This window comes from Protopterus annectens, chromosome 1.part1 (genome assembly GCF_019279795.1).
Source record: "Protopterus annectens isolate FY-2018-M chromosome 1.part1, PAN1.0, whole genome shotgun sequence".
Taxonomy (NCBI): Eukaryota; Metazoa; Chordata; order Ceratodontiformes; family Protopteridae; genus Protopterus; species Protopterus annectens.
Window position 1 is genome coordinate 458,358,181 of NC_056726.1, and position 20,416 is coordinate 458,378,596.

At 38.1% G+C, this 20,416-nt stretch overlaps 1 protein-coding gene across 1 annotated transcript in view; it reads right to left on the reverse strand.

Annotated features, from left to right (window-relative positions):
• Window positions 1-20,416, reverse strand: part of CAPN9 (calpain 9) — a 626,364-nt gene that overhangs the window by 297,190 nt on the left and 308,758 nt on the right. Inside the window, exon 7 of the mRNA XM_044076034.1 lies at window positions 3,200-3,285. Within this exon, the coding sequence (XP_043931969.1) occupies window positions 3,200-3,285 (86 nt within the window). The remainder of the gene's footprint in view (window positions 1-3,199; window positions 3,286-20,416) is intronic.

The window sequence follows — 20,416 nt, forward strand, 5'->3', positions numbered from 1 at the left end:
GTGGGAATAACCCACCCAGTTTAATGATCCACGCTTTTTTCTTTTTATTCAGAAATTCATGCCAGTAAGTTTTATTAAATCTTTGACTGCGTATTTCAGAACTTCTGAGTAATATAAGGAACAAAGTTATTACTAATGCACTGTATGAACACACTCTTGTTCATAATACGGCCAATTTTCATTTTATTATTATTGATAAGGTGGGCAGTGAAAGATTTAATAAAACTAACTGGCATGAATTTCTGAATAAAAAGGAAAAAGCATGGCTCATTAGACTGGGTGGGTTATCCCCCCCCCCCGGGGTCTGAATGAACATTTACAAACATTTATAATTATGTTTTAGTATGATGTGCACAGCATATATTATATGTGTTGTTGTGTATTTTTTGTTAAAAGGGATGTTCATTTTTTATATTAAAGGTATGGTAATAGTTAGGTTAGTTAACTATTAGGGTTTTTGGATTGGTTGTAAGGGTGACTATTTGTACATAAAAGAGAACACTATTGGGTGTTGATTCACATTGATAAAGGCTTTTGGGCTGAAACCAGTCTGTGTGTGTGAAGATTTGTGAAGATTTTTGTATTTCATTTTACTAAAGGGACTATGATTAAGACTTAATAAAGTCTTTTGCTTCTCTGTGTGGTGCTGGCCGTTCTTTGGATTTATGCTATTTAGTTTTGGGCCATTGCACTTGCCGTCTGTGCGAAGCTATCTGCTTGCCTTAAGTAGAAAATACTCAAATGTAAGCAATTTCAACAAAGCATCTCTTCTGAAAAGGATTAAGATTTTCTGTCTGGCTGTACAACCACTTAACAAGAAAGAACCACCCTGTGTAAATTATATCTGCTTCCTACATAGTCTTTGATATAGCACTTTCCTACAAATACCTCATACGCGGTGTCAGGTGATGACATCAAAACATGTTTTATTTGGTAAGGAAATTATGCAGCAATGTGGTACTAATAAACTAATAAACACTTGAAAAAGCCCGGTAAGACCGGGCGAAAGCGCTCGTGACATTACTTGTTTTTTGTTCTGTACATCTTGGTAATAAAGCGGTGATTTGTTCCTAACTGGATTTTGGAAGATTATTTTCAACAGTGGCAAATTTGCATTCCTGGACATACACCATTTGGGTCTACTACTTAAAAAACTTGGTTCTCGTAGCACAACAGTGTGTTTAGTTTGTGCTCTCGGTTTAGGACCTGGTGGGTCTTTTTCCTGGCTTGTTCCTGGTACACTTTTTCTTTTGGTTATTACTAATAAACTAATAATGCAACAAACCAGATCAACATTATGCTGTTGCAGATTTCATCTCTTTCCTAGTCCCTGCTACAGTAGTCATTCTCTCTTTACAGGTAGCACATTGTCATAGCCTTAAGGTTGCCTACTGACACACTGCTAACTCTGCAGATTAGATCCCACAAATCACATATCACTGCATATTCCTTACATCCACAGGGCAAATGTGACTTATAGCCACATACCTCACAACTGTCCAGATTTTTGTCTCATATGTTTGGTCAGTCCTTCATAAAATGTGTGATTTTCTGGCAAATGTATTGACATTTAATTACCGGAAAAGTCCAACTGAGTAGGTGCCCATTTTCAATGGAGGCCTGGGGAGAAAAGCTGTAAAGTATTTAAAAAATATTTTAAAAACAATAATTCTACATTCTTCAAAAATAATATGAAAAGACCTACAATTTGAATAATTATATCAAATTAGACAGGATGTGAAAACATTGATTGAGAACAGATACAACTTTTATGACAATAATTTAATATTTATAGAAATTTCAGCCAATTTAGATAAATTAAAGATAAGTTAGTATAATACAAACAGGAATTGCAATATGAAAAAGAAGAAGGGGTTGTAAAATATTTAGATAGAGAGTCAGGGGAGAGAAACTCATTGAAGTAAAGAAGTGAGTAAAGATGGGGGTCTAAGGAGGTGTACGTTATGTACATGTACTTGTTCATATTTAGGGATATAGCTTATCCTGGAGTAGAGCAAGAATGAGCCATATTTTGGTAGGAAGTCTTTCAGAATGTTTTTTAAAGGACTGGAGGGAGGGTATTGACCTGATGGATACAGGTAAGGAGTTTCAGGCTTTAGCAACATGGTATGAGTACAAATCATCCCCAGCAGATTTGATAAGTTTGTGGATGGAAAGGAGTTTTTTGGTCACTGGAACACAGAGTTGGGAGGGTGGCCTAATGGTTAAGGTGTTTGCCTTACAAACACAAGGTGCAAGGTTTGCGTCTCACAAGGGATAATTGCCTAGGCTTCCAATGGCTCGCTTAGTACTAACCTATAATGGCCAAGTGGGGAGATAATTATGTAGAATGGTATTTATTGCTGGACAAACAGGTAGATGCTGGATAATTTTATAGGTGGTGAGAAGCTGTGTAGATGTTAGCTGATGGGGTAGTTCTAACCAATTTACGCTTTTTAGTGATATACAGTGCTGGGTTCTGAAATGGGTATTTGCTGAAAATGTATTCACTTTATTATACCACTGTTCAAGTTTTGCTTTTTGTGATGTCTTGAGGTTAGTAAGGATAGGAGTGCCATAACATAGTGAAGGAAGGAGGTAAGTAGTGGTGAGTGCAGTTTTAGTTGCATTTGTGAGAAAGTTTTTGGCTCTATAAACATCCCTAGTTTTTGGTGATTTTTTTAATGCAGTTATGTACATGCAGGTCAAATTTAAGATTATCGTAACACTTATGTATGTTTATATCAAATCACTGAGGACTGACATCACTAAATAATGATAAACATTTGGGTTTCAAAATATGCATGCTAATTCAAATTCTGTTATTCTGTAACTTTTTAAGAGCAATATTTAAAACATGTCGCTAATTTTTGGGCCTTTGTTCCCCTATTAATTTAGGCTTTGTCCAGATTTCTTACTCTAAATGAGAGGTATGAACAACCAGGCTAACCTTCCTACAACTCTGTAGTGTTTGTAGAATATTCTGTTTCTAAGACTACAGATACATAAAGAGTATCAAACTCCTTACCTCTTCCTGTAGCAATATATTTCTCAGTGCTATTTTCTCAGAATACAAATAGCTTTGTAAAAGTAGAAACACTAGAAGTATGCATACTCCCCCCTTTTTATATAGGAGAAGCATTATTCTTCAAAGGAGTTATAGTTGCGTTATAAGTCAAATGCACTTTTAAATACTGACTTGTCGCTCCAAGCACCGTTCCATTCAACTTGCCCCCAAGGATTCCGTACCCTTATAAGCTGCACATTGCGCCCTTGGTATGGGACCTGAAATAAAAGAATAAAGATCACTGTAATTTATGTATTTCAAGAAGCAAATATGCAGCATCAAAATAGCTTTTGCTTATAACATGTTGCTGTTATGTGCTGTTATGCCTATATCAAAATAATTTTGAGTTGAGGACTCTTGAATCTGAATAAATTTTGATTTTTATGATACATCATTCTTAAACAAAATGATAAGGGATCATTAAGAAATACCTTCAGTTCAAAGCATTACACACATATTCATATACATTTTTTCATGTGTGTGTAAATACATATACATTATAATCCCAAACAAGTGCATGGAGAGCTTGAAACAGCATTGCATGTACCAGCAATGCAATCCAAACAAAAAAGCAAAACATAGCACTGATGTAGAAATGATATTTTGATGAAGACTCATGACCATAAATCAGCAGTAGGCTGCAATTTTGCTCAGACAGCTACTTCAGTACTAACTGACCATGAAGAAACACCCTTATTTAAAAGGTAATACACATTGTGTGATGATATCTCTCAGTGACATCACATCCCCAGAACAAGTGCAGGTTAAAAATCTATGCAGAGAAAAATCTCTCTCCGTACACAGTCAACAAATGCAAATAAATACAAACAAAATGCACATATCTCTAGTTTGAAAATATGTAAACATATATAAAAGGAAAAAAAGGAAGACAAAAAAACAAGTATGTATACATAAATCAAAAAAATATGTAAAAGCATATAAGAAAGAATATAAATATATAATTCAGAACATCTCATTTAAATCAGGTTTATACAATGATCCTAGAGTTAAAATTCATGTTCTTTCTTTATGATTGAATATTTGTTAATGAATCTTAACATTGGAGGTATCAGAAAAAAAAACTATCAATGGTTAAAAAAGTAAAAGCTGCAGTAATATGTTCTAACATATGTTTATACAATGGGCTTCTGAACCTTTTACAATTGATGTCACCCATATTTAATGAAATACTCTGCCTGAAACCACAGGTGATGTGCCTACATAAAAATGAACCACATATACATGTAAACAATGTATTCTGTTTTCATAATTTTCATGTTAAGTGGAACCTTATGTCATAACATTTGTTATATGTCATAACTTTTACTAGTGTTAACAGAAGAAAAATATTGTGCCTCAAGGATATAGTGGTACACAGTGCAAGAATCACTTGTATAGTGTCCAGCCCATCCCATAGACATGGTGATAGAACTGGAGGCCGGCTCAACCTTTTTTTATACCTGGAAAAAATGCCCCTAGATTACGGTGGATGGGGAGACTATCACACTGACACGTCAGATAGCACAGCACCCAAAACAGTGCCAGATATTAAGATAGACCAAAATGTATCTACCGTATTTCAAATCTTAAAATATTCGCACCTTAAGTAGTTACAAACCTTACACATGCATCAGTGGTGCTACCATGTAAATTCCCAACAACTTTGTGCAAGAGAACATCCCTCTTCATGTTATTGACACTTGTTTTTGTCAGCTACAACTTGGGCTCTTTATAACCCCATTGTAAAAAACTTATCGATTATCTCTTCAACACAGGTATAATATAAAGTAGCACTGCTCAGTGTTAGAAGCCTATACAAGAGGTTGCACTCCTTTCAAGCATTCTTAACTCTTGAAAATATAGAGATCTGCATAGTTACTGAAACATGGATTCAAAACAGTGATAGTTGTACTCCACAGGGTTTTAGTGCCTAGTGCCTATTGGCCTTTCAGACCCAGACTGGCTTTGAGTATAGATTTAATAGAAACCACTTCATTAAGCCCAGCTCCCTTATCTGCTCTAAGTCTTAAAATCCATCTCAAGTCTGCCCCTTCGGTCTTATTTTCCACTTTACCCAATATGGCTGTTTCCTTTATAACTTCAATCACCCTAAATTTGAAATTATGTTCAAGTCTTGTGTTCAGAACATATTTGGCTATAGCATTATTTTTATTACCACTCTTTACACTATATGTGTTCTCTTATGCATTCCCTTAGGGTGCGATCCGGATTGCACCCTTAGGGAACGCATAAGAGAACACAATAAAAATTAAGTGGTTTCTATTAAACCTATACTCAAAGCCAGAAGCTTACCCACGTGATTTTTACTTGTGAGTTTAGGCATGCTTTAAATGTTGTGATGGAGTAGTCAAATGTTTAAGCTTGTAAAAGAAGCATGCTATGCCTTTAAAGGCAGTTTGAATGATGATGTCACCAGTAAATGGGGGGACAAGATATTTAATTGGATGTTTTAATTTGCAACGTTTTATAAGTGGACATTGAATATATGTATGTTATTAAAGTCTGAAGAAGCCACGCTGATGTGGTGAAAGCACTTACCTAAATAAAGTATGATTTGGTTAATTTTATATGCTCGCTGTGCTTCGTTTTCCCTATAAGTATCTGATTTTATTGTTTGGCCTGTATTACTATAGCATTACGTTTATCCATGGACTACTTTTACTTTTAAGGCTATAAACATGTCTAGGCTGGTTTACTATCATAATGTTGAAGTGGATTCGGTCAAATCCACTTTGATGAAGTCTGGAGGTCGAACGATGACAATGTCAAACTCCGATATTATCGAAGTACAAATTTTACCCCTATCTCGACCCATGTTAATGCTTGTTCCTAGGTCAAATTTGGGATGTAATTTGACAATATCAGAATTTGATATTGTCACTTTTCATGGACGTGGGATAGATGATACGATCATTCGACTGAGTCCACTTCAACATTATGATAGTAAACTGTCTAGGCCATAAATCATTGTCCCTAAGAAGTAAGAATTGCACTCATGCTTTCCCTGTACCATTAGCCAGCACAGACTAGCAATGAATACTTCATTTATTCTCAGGCTATCCAACAAGAGATTAAATGGCTGAAATTGAACAAGGGCTAAGTGGATGAAAATTCCCATTGTTTTCATCTGTTTTAAGTTGATTTTAACTTTCTGTATCTGCCTTAGCTATTTTCCTTCTTGGTTTCTGTCTTAATAGGTTGCATCTGTTTAGGTTTTTTTAAATTATCAAGTTATTTTAAATCAGATTGTTTGGTGTTTCTGACCCTACAGCATCTGGGTTAAAGTGTTGTAAGCTTTTTAAGCCTTTATTGGTAATTCTAATAAATAGCTGTACTGTTTTTGCCACTTAAGTGATCTGACTTTTGAAATTCAATCCTTGTTGTTCTTTTGCAAAAGAAACTGAAAACTAGGATTTGTTTCATAAATTATGATTGCTTCCAGGTAGGATAGGATTGTGGTTAATTGCTTCTGTGTTCTGAGGCCCAATAACTTTTAGTTAAGTCTTCAGTTTGTGTGTGCGCCAGTCTCAGGCTCTCCAACAAGAGGATAAAACTCCACTCTCATACATTGCTTTTTGATGCGTTCTTAAATTCAATGTCTCTCTTATTGTCTACCTCTATGTTAATTTGACCATAAACATCCTTCTCTCTCCTCTTTCATTGGTTGTTGTTATTAATTACAAAAATCTCATTTTAAAAAGTCACTCATTTTTTAGATATTTAAATACTTTTTCTCTCACATCATTTTCCATAGGCAACTAGAACCATGGATCTGCACTTTCCAACTATTCCTGTAGCCAGCTTTGGTGAAATGGGCATCTTGAGACAATGTAGCACTTGTCTCATGTTTACCGACAACCACCTAGTAATTAAAGAAATTGATACAGTGTGTGAAAGATGTAGTTATATAATGTTATTGGAGGTAAAGTTCTCATTTGACAAATAAAATGCAGGTTGTCAGTACCACATAACACCACATAGGTTCATAGATTAGTACTAGGCTAATTGCTCTTGCGAGCCATTTTAAGCCTAGCCAATTATCTCTTGTGAGACTCAAACGCTGCACCTTATGTTTGTAAGGCAAACACCTTAACCATTAGGCCACCCTCCTAACCCCCAAACCAATTGCACAGAGCTCAGATCAAACACAGAGAACTACATAATGTGAGCCTCTTAAAAGTAATCTTCTTAAACCACAAAGGTTTCATAAATGTAACCTGAGAATCAAGTGCCTTCAGCAACCTCACAAACAAACAACACAGGCAGCACTCACCATGAAACACATCCAAAAGTCACATTGTCTCAGTTTAAAAGCCCATAGGGAAAAACCTTCACACAATCCAAATATCTTAGCTATAGGTGAGTTCATAATGAGATACACTGATGTGCCACTCACCAGGTTATGAAAGGAGATGGTCTTGACCATTTGCTTATCAGGTGCTAGGTCTGGACACACCATGCATGAACATAAGTCTCTGCATCACAAATACACATATGACAGAGTCATAGTGAATGTGGATATAAATTATTTGAGATGTACCTCTATGGACGATATGAAAGAAAAAAATTAAGAAAACAAGAAATGCCATGTTGGTCCATTAACAGAAAACACAAAGACTCTGGGACACAGAAGTACTCGAGCTTTCAAACTAGAAGGGCTCTTGCTACCTTGAATGCTCAAGTAACTGCAAAACCTATGTTGAGCCAATAAAAGTTATTATATCATGTCTGTGTTCCAGTGTCCTTGTGGACTATATGAAGAAAGACATGATGGAGCTCCTGGAATATGTGTCCAAGGCAGGTATGGACCTTGCCTTGAGCAGCATTCTACCATCACCAAGAATGATGTAGAAATACAAATAAAAGACAGGACTTGTCAGCCCTCCTACAGAGGCTATTTAACATCAGCCTCAAATGGGCTTCATGTCAGATGAAGTGAAGACAGAAACAGTCATCCCCTTGCAGACAGGTAGGGTATTAAGGGTAATTATAGACCCAAAAGTCTAACCAGCCTCATCTATAAAGAGTATCCCAGATAAGACAGATGTTGTAGTGAGACAGATAGTTGAGAAGAAACTAGAGATGAGGAAACAGCCCAACTGGTCTTTCCTAGACTTAGAGAAAGCATATGACAAGGTCCCAAGAAAGCTGATTTAGGTAGTCCTGCAGTGGTTTGAGGGCCCAGAATCTGTGGCAGAATTACTGCAGGCTATGTACAAGGACCCAATGACTTCAGTATGAAAGTGTTAAGTCTCATCGAGGGGTTCCCAGTGAGATGGGTGTGCATCAGGCTTCAGCTCTGAGCCCAATGTTGTTCATACTGGTGATGGAGTACATTACAAAATAGGTCAGAGGGGACAGATCAGCAAAGGTACTGTATGCAGATGACATTGCATTACTGACAGACTCCGAACAACAAAGACAGGGGAATAAAAATGCAAAGCTGAAGGCATATGGAATGAAACTAAGTACAGATAAGACAGTTTTAATGGCAGCAAATGGGGGAGATCAGAATAAGCTGATAATAGAGATAGAAGTGAAAACAGTGGAACAAGTTAACAGCTATATGTACCTGGGAGGTGCAGTTGAAAAGAAGGAAAGTCTAAATGAGGAGGTCAAAGCTAGAATCAGAGGAGCTGCAGCCAAGTGGCACAGAGTATCAGCTGTAGTATATTACAGAAGAATGCCAAGAAATCTGGAAATCAAGGTGTACAAAACAGTGGTGCAACCAGTACTACTGTATGGTATGGAAACCTGGGTAGTAAAGGCAGAGCAGATGAGGAAGCTCACTGTGGGAAAGATAAAGAAATGAGGACATCAGAGCAGAAGCCTAAGTAGCTCGAGCTGCAGAGAAGGTCACAAAGAACAGAATGCAATGGTTTGGCCAAATGTGTAGCAAAGCAAAATACAATCTGGTGAAGAAAATTTGGGATAGACAGGAGGAAGGCAAGAAGAAAAGAGGGCAAACAGCAAAGAAATGAAGACTGAGTGACAGAAGACATGTGGCAGACAGGCATGACTCCTCCAACTTCAAAATTATTTTGTAGGGAATAGCATGCACCGATACGTGGTATCTAGACCACGGCCTAAAACTAAATTTCAAGAAATGCAGCATTGTGCCCTTAGGCAAAACTGGGTATCCATGCACCTTCCACATGGATGACACCCCTTTGAAAGTTGACTCAGCAATTAAGGGCCTAGGTACTTTATAGCAAGTTATCCTTTAATCACCACGTAGCCACTGTTGTTCATACGTTCATTGGCTCATAGGTCATTACTAGGCTAATGAACCTAGGGGGACCTTTTTAACCCCAGCTATGCTTCCAAAAGGTGAGAATCAAACCCTGTGCCTTGTGAATGGAAGATAAACACCTTAACTATTATGCCAACCATAACCCACTTTTACCCTGCCAGACTAATCACCAGGGGTACTTCTTTCAGATAAAGGAAGTTACCATCCCTCTCTACTTCTCCCTCACCAGGCCCACAATAAAATATAACAGCCCCTTTGGTATATACCTCTTTAAGTATATCATCCAGCTAGAGAGACCGCAGCATTTCTTCACCAAGATAATCAAGGGCATGACTTCATATCACAGAGAAACTTTCTTTTATGGAATAGACTTTCTTTGAATGCAAAGCAAAGTTGCTCCCTGACCCCCTTTAAGCGTAGCTTGGACGAATGGATGAGCAATCATAAATACACCCCAGGTCTGGCACCTCAAACTCTTACTGGAAGAGACTGAAACTTGGTATAACTTAGTCATGTCAATGGGTGCCTATGATATGGGGCATTGTGGGTAGGCTTCTAAAGGTCCTCTGGATCTACAGACTAGTACTGACCTATGAACCTGTGAACCCATGAATCCCACTTGGATGTTTTTACTTAGCAAGATGGCACTGTAATTCTACTGACATATGTCCTGTCTCACAACCATTTTGTTGTCAAACCTTCAGCATATGGACTGATGTTTAGGTTCACCTGCTTGTTAGTGATACCTGCATGGGGTATAGTTTTGAATTTTTTTCCATTTCCATGTATGCTGTCTGTATTACATAACCTCCGTCAACTACTGGTATTACTATTTCAAAGAAGTTTATGTGATTAAAATGTCATGAAATATCTTTGACAAACCTAAAATGATGTGGATCAGAGGCTATGAGATAATCAATGTCTACTTTTACTTTAGTGTTTAGAGAGTAGCATAAGGATGGTGGATTTAGGGTATTGTAGTAGATATGATAACATGTTAAGTATAGAGATAAATGTTTCATATTGTGCAATTAGTCTGGGTAAAAAAATCTACATAGAGTACCAGACATTTCTTTTTAGCTCATCCTTTGACTGTGGTCTATTTATGTTTGTGGGTGTGTATATGTATGTTTATGTATATGTATCTTATATGGTATCAGTTCTGAATATTGATCATTTGTTTGGTCGGTCAACTTAGGATTAGCTAACTCCCAGTTTGGTGGCCACTAGAATGCTGTGAGAGACCTACTTACCCCACTGCAGAGCCTTTGAACCTATTCTGCCATTTCATGCAGCTGAGGTTTGATAGAATGGGTTGGATACAGTAAATGTTGACTTAGCGGATTGTCGGCATTTATGAATGCATTCATATGTGTATACGTTTACACACACACACACACACACACACACACACACACACACACACACACACACACACACACACACACACACACACACACACACACACACACACACACACACACACACACACACACACACACACACACACACACACACACACACACACACTCAGGTACACTTAAAAGCACACACATATATACATACACCAGTGTGTGTGTGTGTGTGTGTGTGTGTGTGTGTGTGTACATGGAATACCTGGTAGTCTGGTGAGGTCCTGTGTGTAATAAATGAATTATCTTGTACTGCTTTTCCTGTAGGTATAGAAAAGAAGCTGTGAAATGGGTGACAAAGTTTTGGTGTATAAGCCTGAGGAGAATTTTGTATACAAATCATGGAAACTCATAATGGGGTCTATACAAAACAACACAGGGGTTGTACTTATGTCTGATAATGAAAATTTGTCAGCCTGGGAGGATATGATTGACAGACCACACTGCTTCACCAGGGATGGCTTACATCTGTCTCTTCTTAGGGTTTCATTTATTAGCAAAGATACTGTCTGCTCCCATAGTGCTTTTTTTAGGCAATGCCAGCTTGATAATCCTACCAATATAATGAAACAAGCAATGGAAAATATGAAGGTGTTACTGATCAAAGCTAGGAGCCTAAACAAAAAAATTGTACTCCCTACAAGCCCTTCTCACCCTGGAGGATGCTAACATCTGTATAGTGACTGAGATATGGTTTAAAATAGTGACGAGCACTTCAGCTGTGCAAGGTTATAATGTCTTCTGTACGTTTAGACCAGCTAGTGTGCGGGAGGGGAAAAAAAGATGGAGGTGCCTCAATCTACATCCAGAAGAGATTCACATCAAGGCTGGTAAAGCAGCGTGATGCACGAGAGCTTCTTCATGTCCAAATAACCATCAGAAAGGTCCCATACCATATATTATCTAGATATAAAACTCCTTCTATATCAAAATAAAGCCACAATGCCTATATACAGGAATTAGAATTACTTAGTATTAAACCCAATATCATTTCCAAGGTGATATAAGCTATTCAACTTTAGACTGGGAAACCTACACCACCACTAGTGCACAAGCACAGAGATTCATGGACTTTGTCAATAAAAATGTCCTGGAGCAATTAGTCAGAGTACCCATTAGGGGAAATAACATTTCAGATCTTGTCATTACAAATATTGGACCATCCCTTATGTATCTTCATCACTTGGTAGGTCTGACTATAAAGCAGTCTCCTTTGAAATATAACTGAAACCAGAGATCCCTTCCATTAAACGTACCTTTAGAAATTTCAAGATAAACCACCACTGTCTAAGTACATTGGCAACTTTCAAATTTTCACCAAACCCAGTTAACTCCATGAATATGCAGAAATGCACACCACCAGCATGTAAACAGCTGCATCAATGCTGCTGTACTCTGTAGGAACAAGTGCAGGGCAAACCCCAGAAACAAACACGCATGGTGGAACCATAATACCCACGAGCTTTATAATGAAAGGAAAATAATTTTGATCAAAAGTAAGAAGATTAATTCCCAGAATGTTATAGCCCGTGTCACTGAAATAAACAATGCAGGAGCTTAATAAGATCTTCCAAAGTCAAGGTTGAGGCTAAAATAGCTACCCAAGCCAAAGATAATCACAAGATTTTTTTTAGTTATGTCCATAATCTCAAAAAACAATGTAGCAATGTGCTGAGCTGAATAAAGTTGCCTACACTGAGGCTGAAGGTATAGTGAAACTACTAGCCGAGAAACTTAAAACCAGCTTTAGTCTTCTCTTCCCTCCATCTGTTTCTCAAGATACACCTGAAACTGGCATGTCTCTAGCTATTACACAAGAGCAAGTCCTAAATGTGCTATTAAAAGCTAAAAATACTACATTGATGGGTCCTGACAATATCCCTGGGAGTATCTTAAATAACAGGAAGCGCAATTTAGCCAGACCCCTAACGACACTGTTCAGTCTCAGCCTCTGTACAGGTTTTGTAACAAATGAAGGGAGTCATTCTCCTGCATAAAGGAGGACCTTCCACACACAAAGGCAATTACAGACCCATAAATCTGACTAGCCTCATATGCAAAGACATGCAAAGACTTATCATGGAATTAATCAATCAGGACATAGGGAATCTCCAAACACTGGACCTGTCCCAGTTTGGATTCATAAAGGGCAGGTCATGCTTACTCAACCTGGTAGATTTTTTTGAAAAGGTCAACAAAGCAATGGATGAAGACAAAACGGTACATACTGCATACCTTGACATGGCCAAAGATTTTGACACAATTCTCCACTCAGGCATAGAAGAAAAGCTAAATAAACCGGTAATAAATCCCTAAGTCATCTACTTGATTGCCAACTAGCTCAAAGATAGGAGACAAATAATCAAAAGAGGGGAAATTACCTCCACAAAGAGACCAGGCACCAGTAGAGTTCCCCACTGTTTTGTGCTAGGACATCTCCTGTTTGGCATCTATTTTTCTGAAGTAAAAGCCAATACCAAAGGGCTCTGGCTGACTAAATTTTGTAGACAATTGTAAGCAAGGAGCAGTCATCGAATCCCAAATGAATCAGACACCCTGCAGGTTTGTCACAAATAAAAACAGTGAAAAATGCATGGACTGAAAGTTAATGTCAAAAATGAATTATTGCATCCTATCCTTGGGAACTATCACACTGACAATACACCCCTAAGAGCTGATCCAGTTGTTTGGGAGTTGGGAACTTATGTGGACAGTGACCTAACTTTGGACCAACATGTGTCTACTGTTGTAAGAAAGGCCTTCTATATTGCACAGCATTAATTGTGTCTAGATCTAGAGATGTCACCCCTCCCTTACTTATCCATCATTAGCCCAGTCATTGAATATAATGCCCCCTTGGCATATATCTGTCCAGAATCATGCAACACCTGGAATGCCCACAGAGATACCTTACTAAATGATACATGGCCTAAACAACATGTCCTACATAGACTGAGTCAAAGCTCTGTCACTTTACTCAGTATCCTACAGACTATTAAGATGTGACCTAAGTCTGGCATTCAAGGCATCCTCTGATCTATTACTGACGGATTTACTGCATATCAGCAAGTCAAATGCCATTAAATATACTTGACCTAGCGATTTAAACTTCTTCTGCAACATCAACAGAACAGTTTGGAGGGAGAGGTATATCTTGCAGAGGATACCACTGCTGTGGAACAGACTCCCCATCCACATAAAACAAAGTTTATCCCTGTTCATATTCAAGCAAAACTTAGATCTATGGACGGGAAACAGAAAATTTACCCAAAGACTGCTCCCTGTACTACTAATGTACAGAGGCAGCTTTTAAATGCTTTATTCCATAAATGGGTCCCCTCAAATTATCAAAGGTATGATCCCATTTATTGTAATTATCGACCATAGGATGGATAAGGCCAATCTATACCTAAATAGGATAGGTTGTTTTAGCATAAAAAGGGAAATTGACTAGGCTTAAATTACCTGCGAGAGCAGCTAGCCTAGTATTTACCGATGAACCTATGAACAGCATGAGTTTTCTAAAGGGAGAGCTTGTCTTTTCAGTCCTGTGTCATTCATTAAAGATATAACAGTAGCACCTGATAATGGACTGACAGTGTTAGTCTGTTTATCTTGACTCCGGAAACTTGTTTGGCACTATTTTACATTAGAGGATGAGTGACATATTAAAAACATTAAACATCATTCCAAATGTAATTCAATGTACAAAACAATTGTTAAACAATAGGGCACAGTAAAGCAAAGTGGAGGTTTACATGTATTTTGCAGTGGAGATTACCAGTTATGTTCAATAGGTCCCTATTAGGAATTACTTATTTACTTTTTTTTGTATGATTTCTTTCAATTTAAAAGTGTAGAATGGGCTCTAGATAGCCAAATACACTTGTAAATGCACACTGGTGAAGTATTTCCTCAATTAAGGATGTCTAAGTGTTCCAAGATGGAGGAACTGCAATTCCTGAAGAAAAAAAGAAGATATGTGGCAGTGGTAGCGGCAGCAGCAGCCAAAGCAAGACCGGAGATAAGAATAGCTGAAAGAAAAAGGCCAATACTGAGAATTTCTATAAAACAAGAAAGTCATTGATGCATGAAATGTCTGGGACAAACTGATTTCTCCTTCAGGTTTTTCAGCTACTGAAATGACAGCTCTTGTACAACTTGCGCTAGTAATAATCCCGTGAAGCAAACAGGTCCATCACCTTGGTTCTCCACCTTTGATCTATGCTTTGGAAAATCTGTCTGTCTAACCTCTGCACTCATGGAGGTTGGGCGACAATATGCAAACTTCATCTGTAAGCAATTTTTTTGTGAATTAACCTTGAAAGTTCATCTTTTATGCAATTTTTTTCTTTAAGTTAAATGATAGAAAGACTGATTACCTACTGAATTAATATTTTTGGAACACTGAGCATTATGAAAAAATGCAAATATAATTCAGAACAAATATTACTAATGAATATTTTATACGATTTTTTAATACTGTATAAGAAGTTTGTTTTTATTGCAAACATCTACAATGCTACAGGGATATGGAATTGTGCATGGGAAGTGTGTGCCACTAATGGAAGTAAATAACAGTGTTAAGCATGTGCCTTGTATTATATAAACATAGAAAGTATAACAAGAGCTATGACAAACATGGGACAGTCAAAATTTGTTTCTTCTGTGGGGCTGAAAAGGTAATCAGTGTGGAGAAGTTGGGAATTTAATGAAAGAGGATAACATGTTATGTTCAAAATGTCAGACAAAATAAACTACACATCTAAGTAGTGAAATACTGTAAAAAGGAGAACAAACACTATTAACTGAAGTGCAACCTGAGGCAGAGGAATGGGGGAAATGTCCGAGAATATTCTTTTTAAAAATAAACAGCATTAAGAATTGTATTAAAATTCTACCTTCATTAGACGGATGAAAAGATATTCAGAAAGATGTAACATGTTTACTAGATACAAGACAATTGACAGATCATGAAATAATTATGTTTAGGCAACAATACGAAAGGGAATGTATATGACAAATGGGTGACAATAGGTGTTCAGGAATTGCAATCATGATGTCATCTTCTGATATTACAGTGCATGATGTAATATTTGTGAAAAATGGATGACAGCAACAGACTGTTTTTAAAGGCACTGTGGTGAGAATAATAGCAATGTATGCTAATTCAGCTTTAAGATAGAGTAAGAGAGAGAGAGAGAGACAACATGTTTAGAGAACTGGAATATTATATAGGAATAAATATGGATACTAGTATAGCAGGAGATTTTTAATTTAGCTTAATAGGGAAAAGAAAGCTTAGCAGAGAGATATGTTAGGCAGAGAACAATCTACTGCATCCAGTTCATGTACATGTACATGTACACAGATATCCCATCAGTTACAACCACTTTACTGATTTTGCACCTCAGATGTCTGATAGTGATCAAATGAATGATTTAATACATAAAGAATGGCCACAGTAATTTTGTTCAGCTCATTCTTGTCAGACATATACAATGCAACCCTTAGCACTTCCACACACTCCCCCCCACACACATGCCAATCAGTTACAGACACTTTATTGACTGTATATGTAAGATGTCTAATTGTTATTAAATGAACAAATAAGTGAATAAATACATAAATAATAGCCACAGTAATGTATCTGAGCTTATTGCTGTACAACTCATTGCAACCCCAGTACACACACACACACACACACACACACACACACACACACACACACACACACACACACACACACACACAAACACACTCAAGTTAATGAACTCAGTCATAAAAAGAAAAGAATATTCATCCTACAGGCTGAAGATAGCTAGGAGTAGCATCTGAATAGACTCAGAGTCACATAGCACATTATTATATGATAAAAGGTTATCTTTTACTCACTGTTTTGCTGCTTGTGGTCCACTCACTTGCAGCTGATTGCTCATCTCTCTGTGTATTCAGTGTGAAACATCAAATACACCAACTTTGTCTGTAAACCCAGGACAGGTAGCTTACATCCTTCTAAGCTGGGAATTGCTGATTGAAGGCCCAGTGTCTGCTATTCTAAATGTGTATTAGTTTTGGCTTAAGCACTTGGGCTTCAGGCCAGTTATTCTACATTAAGAAGGTTTGTGGTCTGCACTCTTGTGGGAGGAGAGGCTGGATTCTGTCCTTCTGGGCTGGGAATTTCTGCTCACAGGTTTATTGTGACTGCTTATTTGAACTGTTTCTTTCTGAAATTGGTGCGCCTTGTTGCTGCAGCATAGATCAGATTCAGGCCTGCTGAATCTAGCTTTGTTTGTATAACTTGAGCACTGATCCAGTCCATCTTTTTTTGGAGAAGGTTCCCCTGCACCCTAGTAATCAGGGGTGTGCAGTTAGAACTTGTCTGATTGAAGACTGCTGGAACAGGACTCAGTTTTGAGCTTTTTTCTGGTTAATTGGGTAACTTATTTAAATCAGTTTGTTCATTTTCTATTGTTTTATATATATAATATAATATATATATATATATATATATATATATATATATATATATATATACATATACATACACACACATATATATATATATATATATATATATATATATATATTTAAAACTGCACTTTATTCATCTGCTTTTACTGTATTTATGTTTCTTCCTACTTTATTACTGGAGGCATTGACTACAACTCTGATCTGAGATATATAACAATAAGTATCCTTTTCTGTGCTTTTAAACTGTTTTTTGAGTGTATCTGCTTTATTTTCTGAAAAAAAAAAAAAATATATATATATATATATATATATATATATATATATATATATATGTATATATATATATATATATATATATATATATATATATATATATATATATACTTGTTTCCCACCTTTCTAAGCTAGTATAGTCCAGTTTTCAGGTTAGTGCTGAATTCAGGGCTGTATTACAAATCTCTGTGTTTGCCCATACCTTACTTGGATAGAAGGAAGTTTCTCAGTTCACCTGTGAGAGAGGGGAGCTTTGAGCAGCCTATCTGTCCCTGGAGGAGTGGTTTCAGCCCAGAAATTAGTAGTTTATTGGCCATTTTGGGCTAATTTCTATCTCTTTTAGTTCCCTGCTATAAATACCATATTTGCCCGGTTTTGCGTGCCGGGCAGCAGCAGTTAGCTAGGGTAAAACTATTCCCGGCTCCACAAAGTCTCCTCTTCAATTTTTCCCTTGGAACTAGACAAACTTTCAACTTAAGCATTCAAGCCATTCATTCCTCAGCCTGGCACTTGCTCAAAACGTATAGCAAGCACTTATAAACCCTAGCACTAGACCTTCCTGTACTGTACAGAAGGACAAGGCTCTCTATTCAACCTTACCAGCCATCCAGTAGAACAGTTCACTGTACCTATCCAGGCATGTCCAAAGGGCAGTTTCAGGTGTACTCTCCAGTCCAACTGGTGAATCTGGGCATTTTGAGGCAATGTTACAACTGCCTCATGTACACAGACAACCCCCTCCTCCTACCGCCAAACAATAATACATGCGAGAGATGCAGTTATACAGCCAAACTAGAGGCTAAGCTCTTTCAACCCAAGACTGGATCAGACAGTCAAGAGGAGAAAAGAAATACTTGCATCACATTACCAGTCTTATATAGACCCATTAAACCAGCACCAGCAAAAAACACACAAAAATACATGAAAACATACTCGGAGGCTCTAAATAAAAATCTGCAAAACCAACAGAGACCACCAAAGCAAACATCCAAGCAACCTCCATCCCCCAACACAAACCATGAAACACATACTTCACAAAACCAGTGTGCCATGCAATCGCAGCCCTTAAGGCAAAATAACATACCCAACATACTAGTATTAGGTGACTCTGTAGTCAGGCACACTGACGTCCCACTCACTAGGCTGAATAAGGAGAAGGTTACTGTTATCTGCCTGTCAGGTGCCAGGATCCGCCACATAACACAAGCACTCAGGTCACTCCAGAACAAGTACCCAGCACTCTAGTCATAGGTGACTCTATAGTCAAGCACACTGATGTTCCACTCACCAGGTTAAACAAGGAGAAAGTTACTGTCAGCTGCCTGTCGGGTGCCAGGATCCACCACATAATGCACGCACTCAGGCCACTCCACAACAAGTACAAATATGACTCTGTCATTGTCCATGTTGGTGCGAATGACCTGAGTCGTACCTCCCTGGACTACATGAAAAGAGATATGGAAGAGCTCTCTGATCACATAGCCCAGGCCGGTATGACCCTGGCCCTGAGTAGCATCCTGCCCTCACCAAGAATGATACCACGGTATAAAGAAAAAATTCTCGAGTTCAATAATTGGCTAAGTTTCTGGTGTCATTCAAAGGGGATCCATTGTCTGTCCACCTGGGATGACACGCTTGACAAGCCACGCTGCTTCGCTAGAGACGGCTTGCACCTGTCACCCTTAGGCTTTCGAATACTGGCCAAGGCTCTTGCCAGCCCCATAGTGCCTTTTTTAGGCAAGGCTCAAAAGACAAACCCACCACCATAAATAGCAAAAGTAACACAAAACTGAGGGTAATGCTACTCAATGCCAGAAGTCTAAACCTCAAAATGCTCGCACTAGAGGCACTCCTCAGTATGGAGAAAATCAATATATGTGCAGTAACAGAAACCTGGTTTAAGGCTCCAGAGAGCACCTCAGCACTACCAGGATACAACTCATACCATACATTTCGGCCACAGAACCCAAACTGAAATACAAAAGGCGGGGGAGTATCCATATTCAACAAAGATACCCACACCTCCAGGTCAGTGGCACAGCACAATGCTTCAGAGATCATCCACGTGCAAATAACAATGGGCAAAACTGCAATTCAAATTGTAGCTTGCTACAGATCACTCACCATGTCCCAGGACCCCCATTCCGTGTTTCTGGAAACACTGGGAAACATAAAGGTCCTACCAAACACCCTAATATTGGGTGATTTCAATTACCCAAACATTAACTGGGAGAACTACTCAAGTACTAACTCCCTTTCCCAACTTTTCCTAGCATTTATAAACTCAAATGCCCTGGTTAAACTGGTCAACACTCTCACCAGAGGTGACAATATATTGGACCTGGTCATCACCAACATGGGCGACTGGTGTTCCACACCAGAAGTCAATCCCTCGCTGGTTAGATCTGACCATAAACAAATCATTTTGGATATCCATATTCTGCCCCCACCCCCGGACAAGAAAGCCACCATGAAAAACTGTTCAAAAGCAAACTTCACATTACTTAAGACCGAGGTGGAAAGTTTCAAAGCCCCCATGCTGAAGATAACACTGTCCAAGCTGCAAAATCCTTTACTAATGCATTCTACGGGCAGCTACAAGAATGCATGGATCGTGCTATCCCAAGCAAAACCAAGACTCACTCCTCCAAGAAAAGGAAACCAGTCTGGTGGACTTCTGCCATAAACAAGCTATACAATAGAAGGAGGAAACTAGTACAGAAAAGAGTAAAATCCCATGATGGGAAGACATCCCTGATCATTATCAGCAAGAAACTACAATCCCTCATAAAATCATCCAAGAAGAGCTTTGAAAGAAAAATTGCCAAGGACTCCAAAGATAACCACAAGGCATTCTTTAGCTATGTCAAGAATCTAAGTGGCAATGCTCAGATCTGCTCGGAGTTAGTGCAGAAT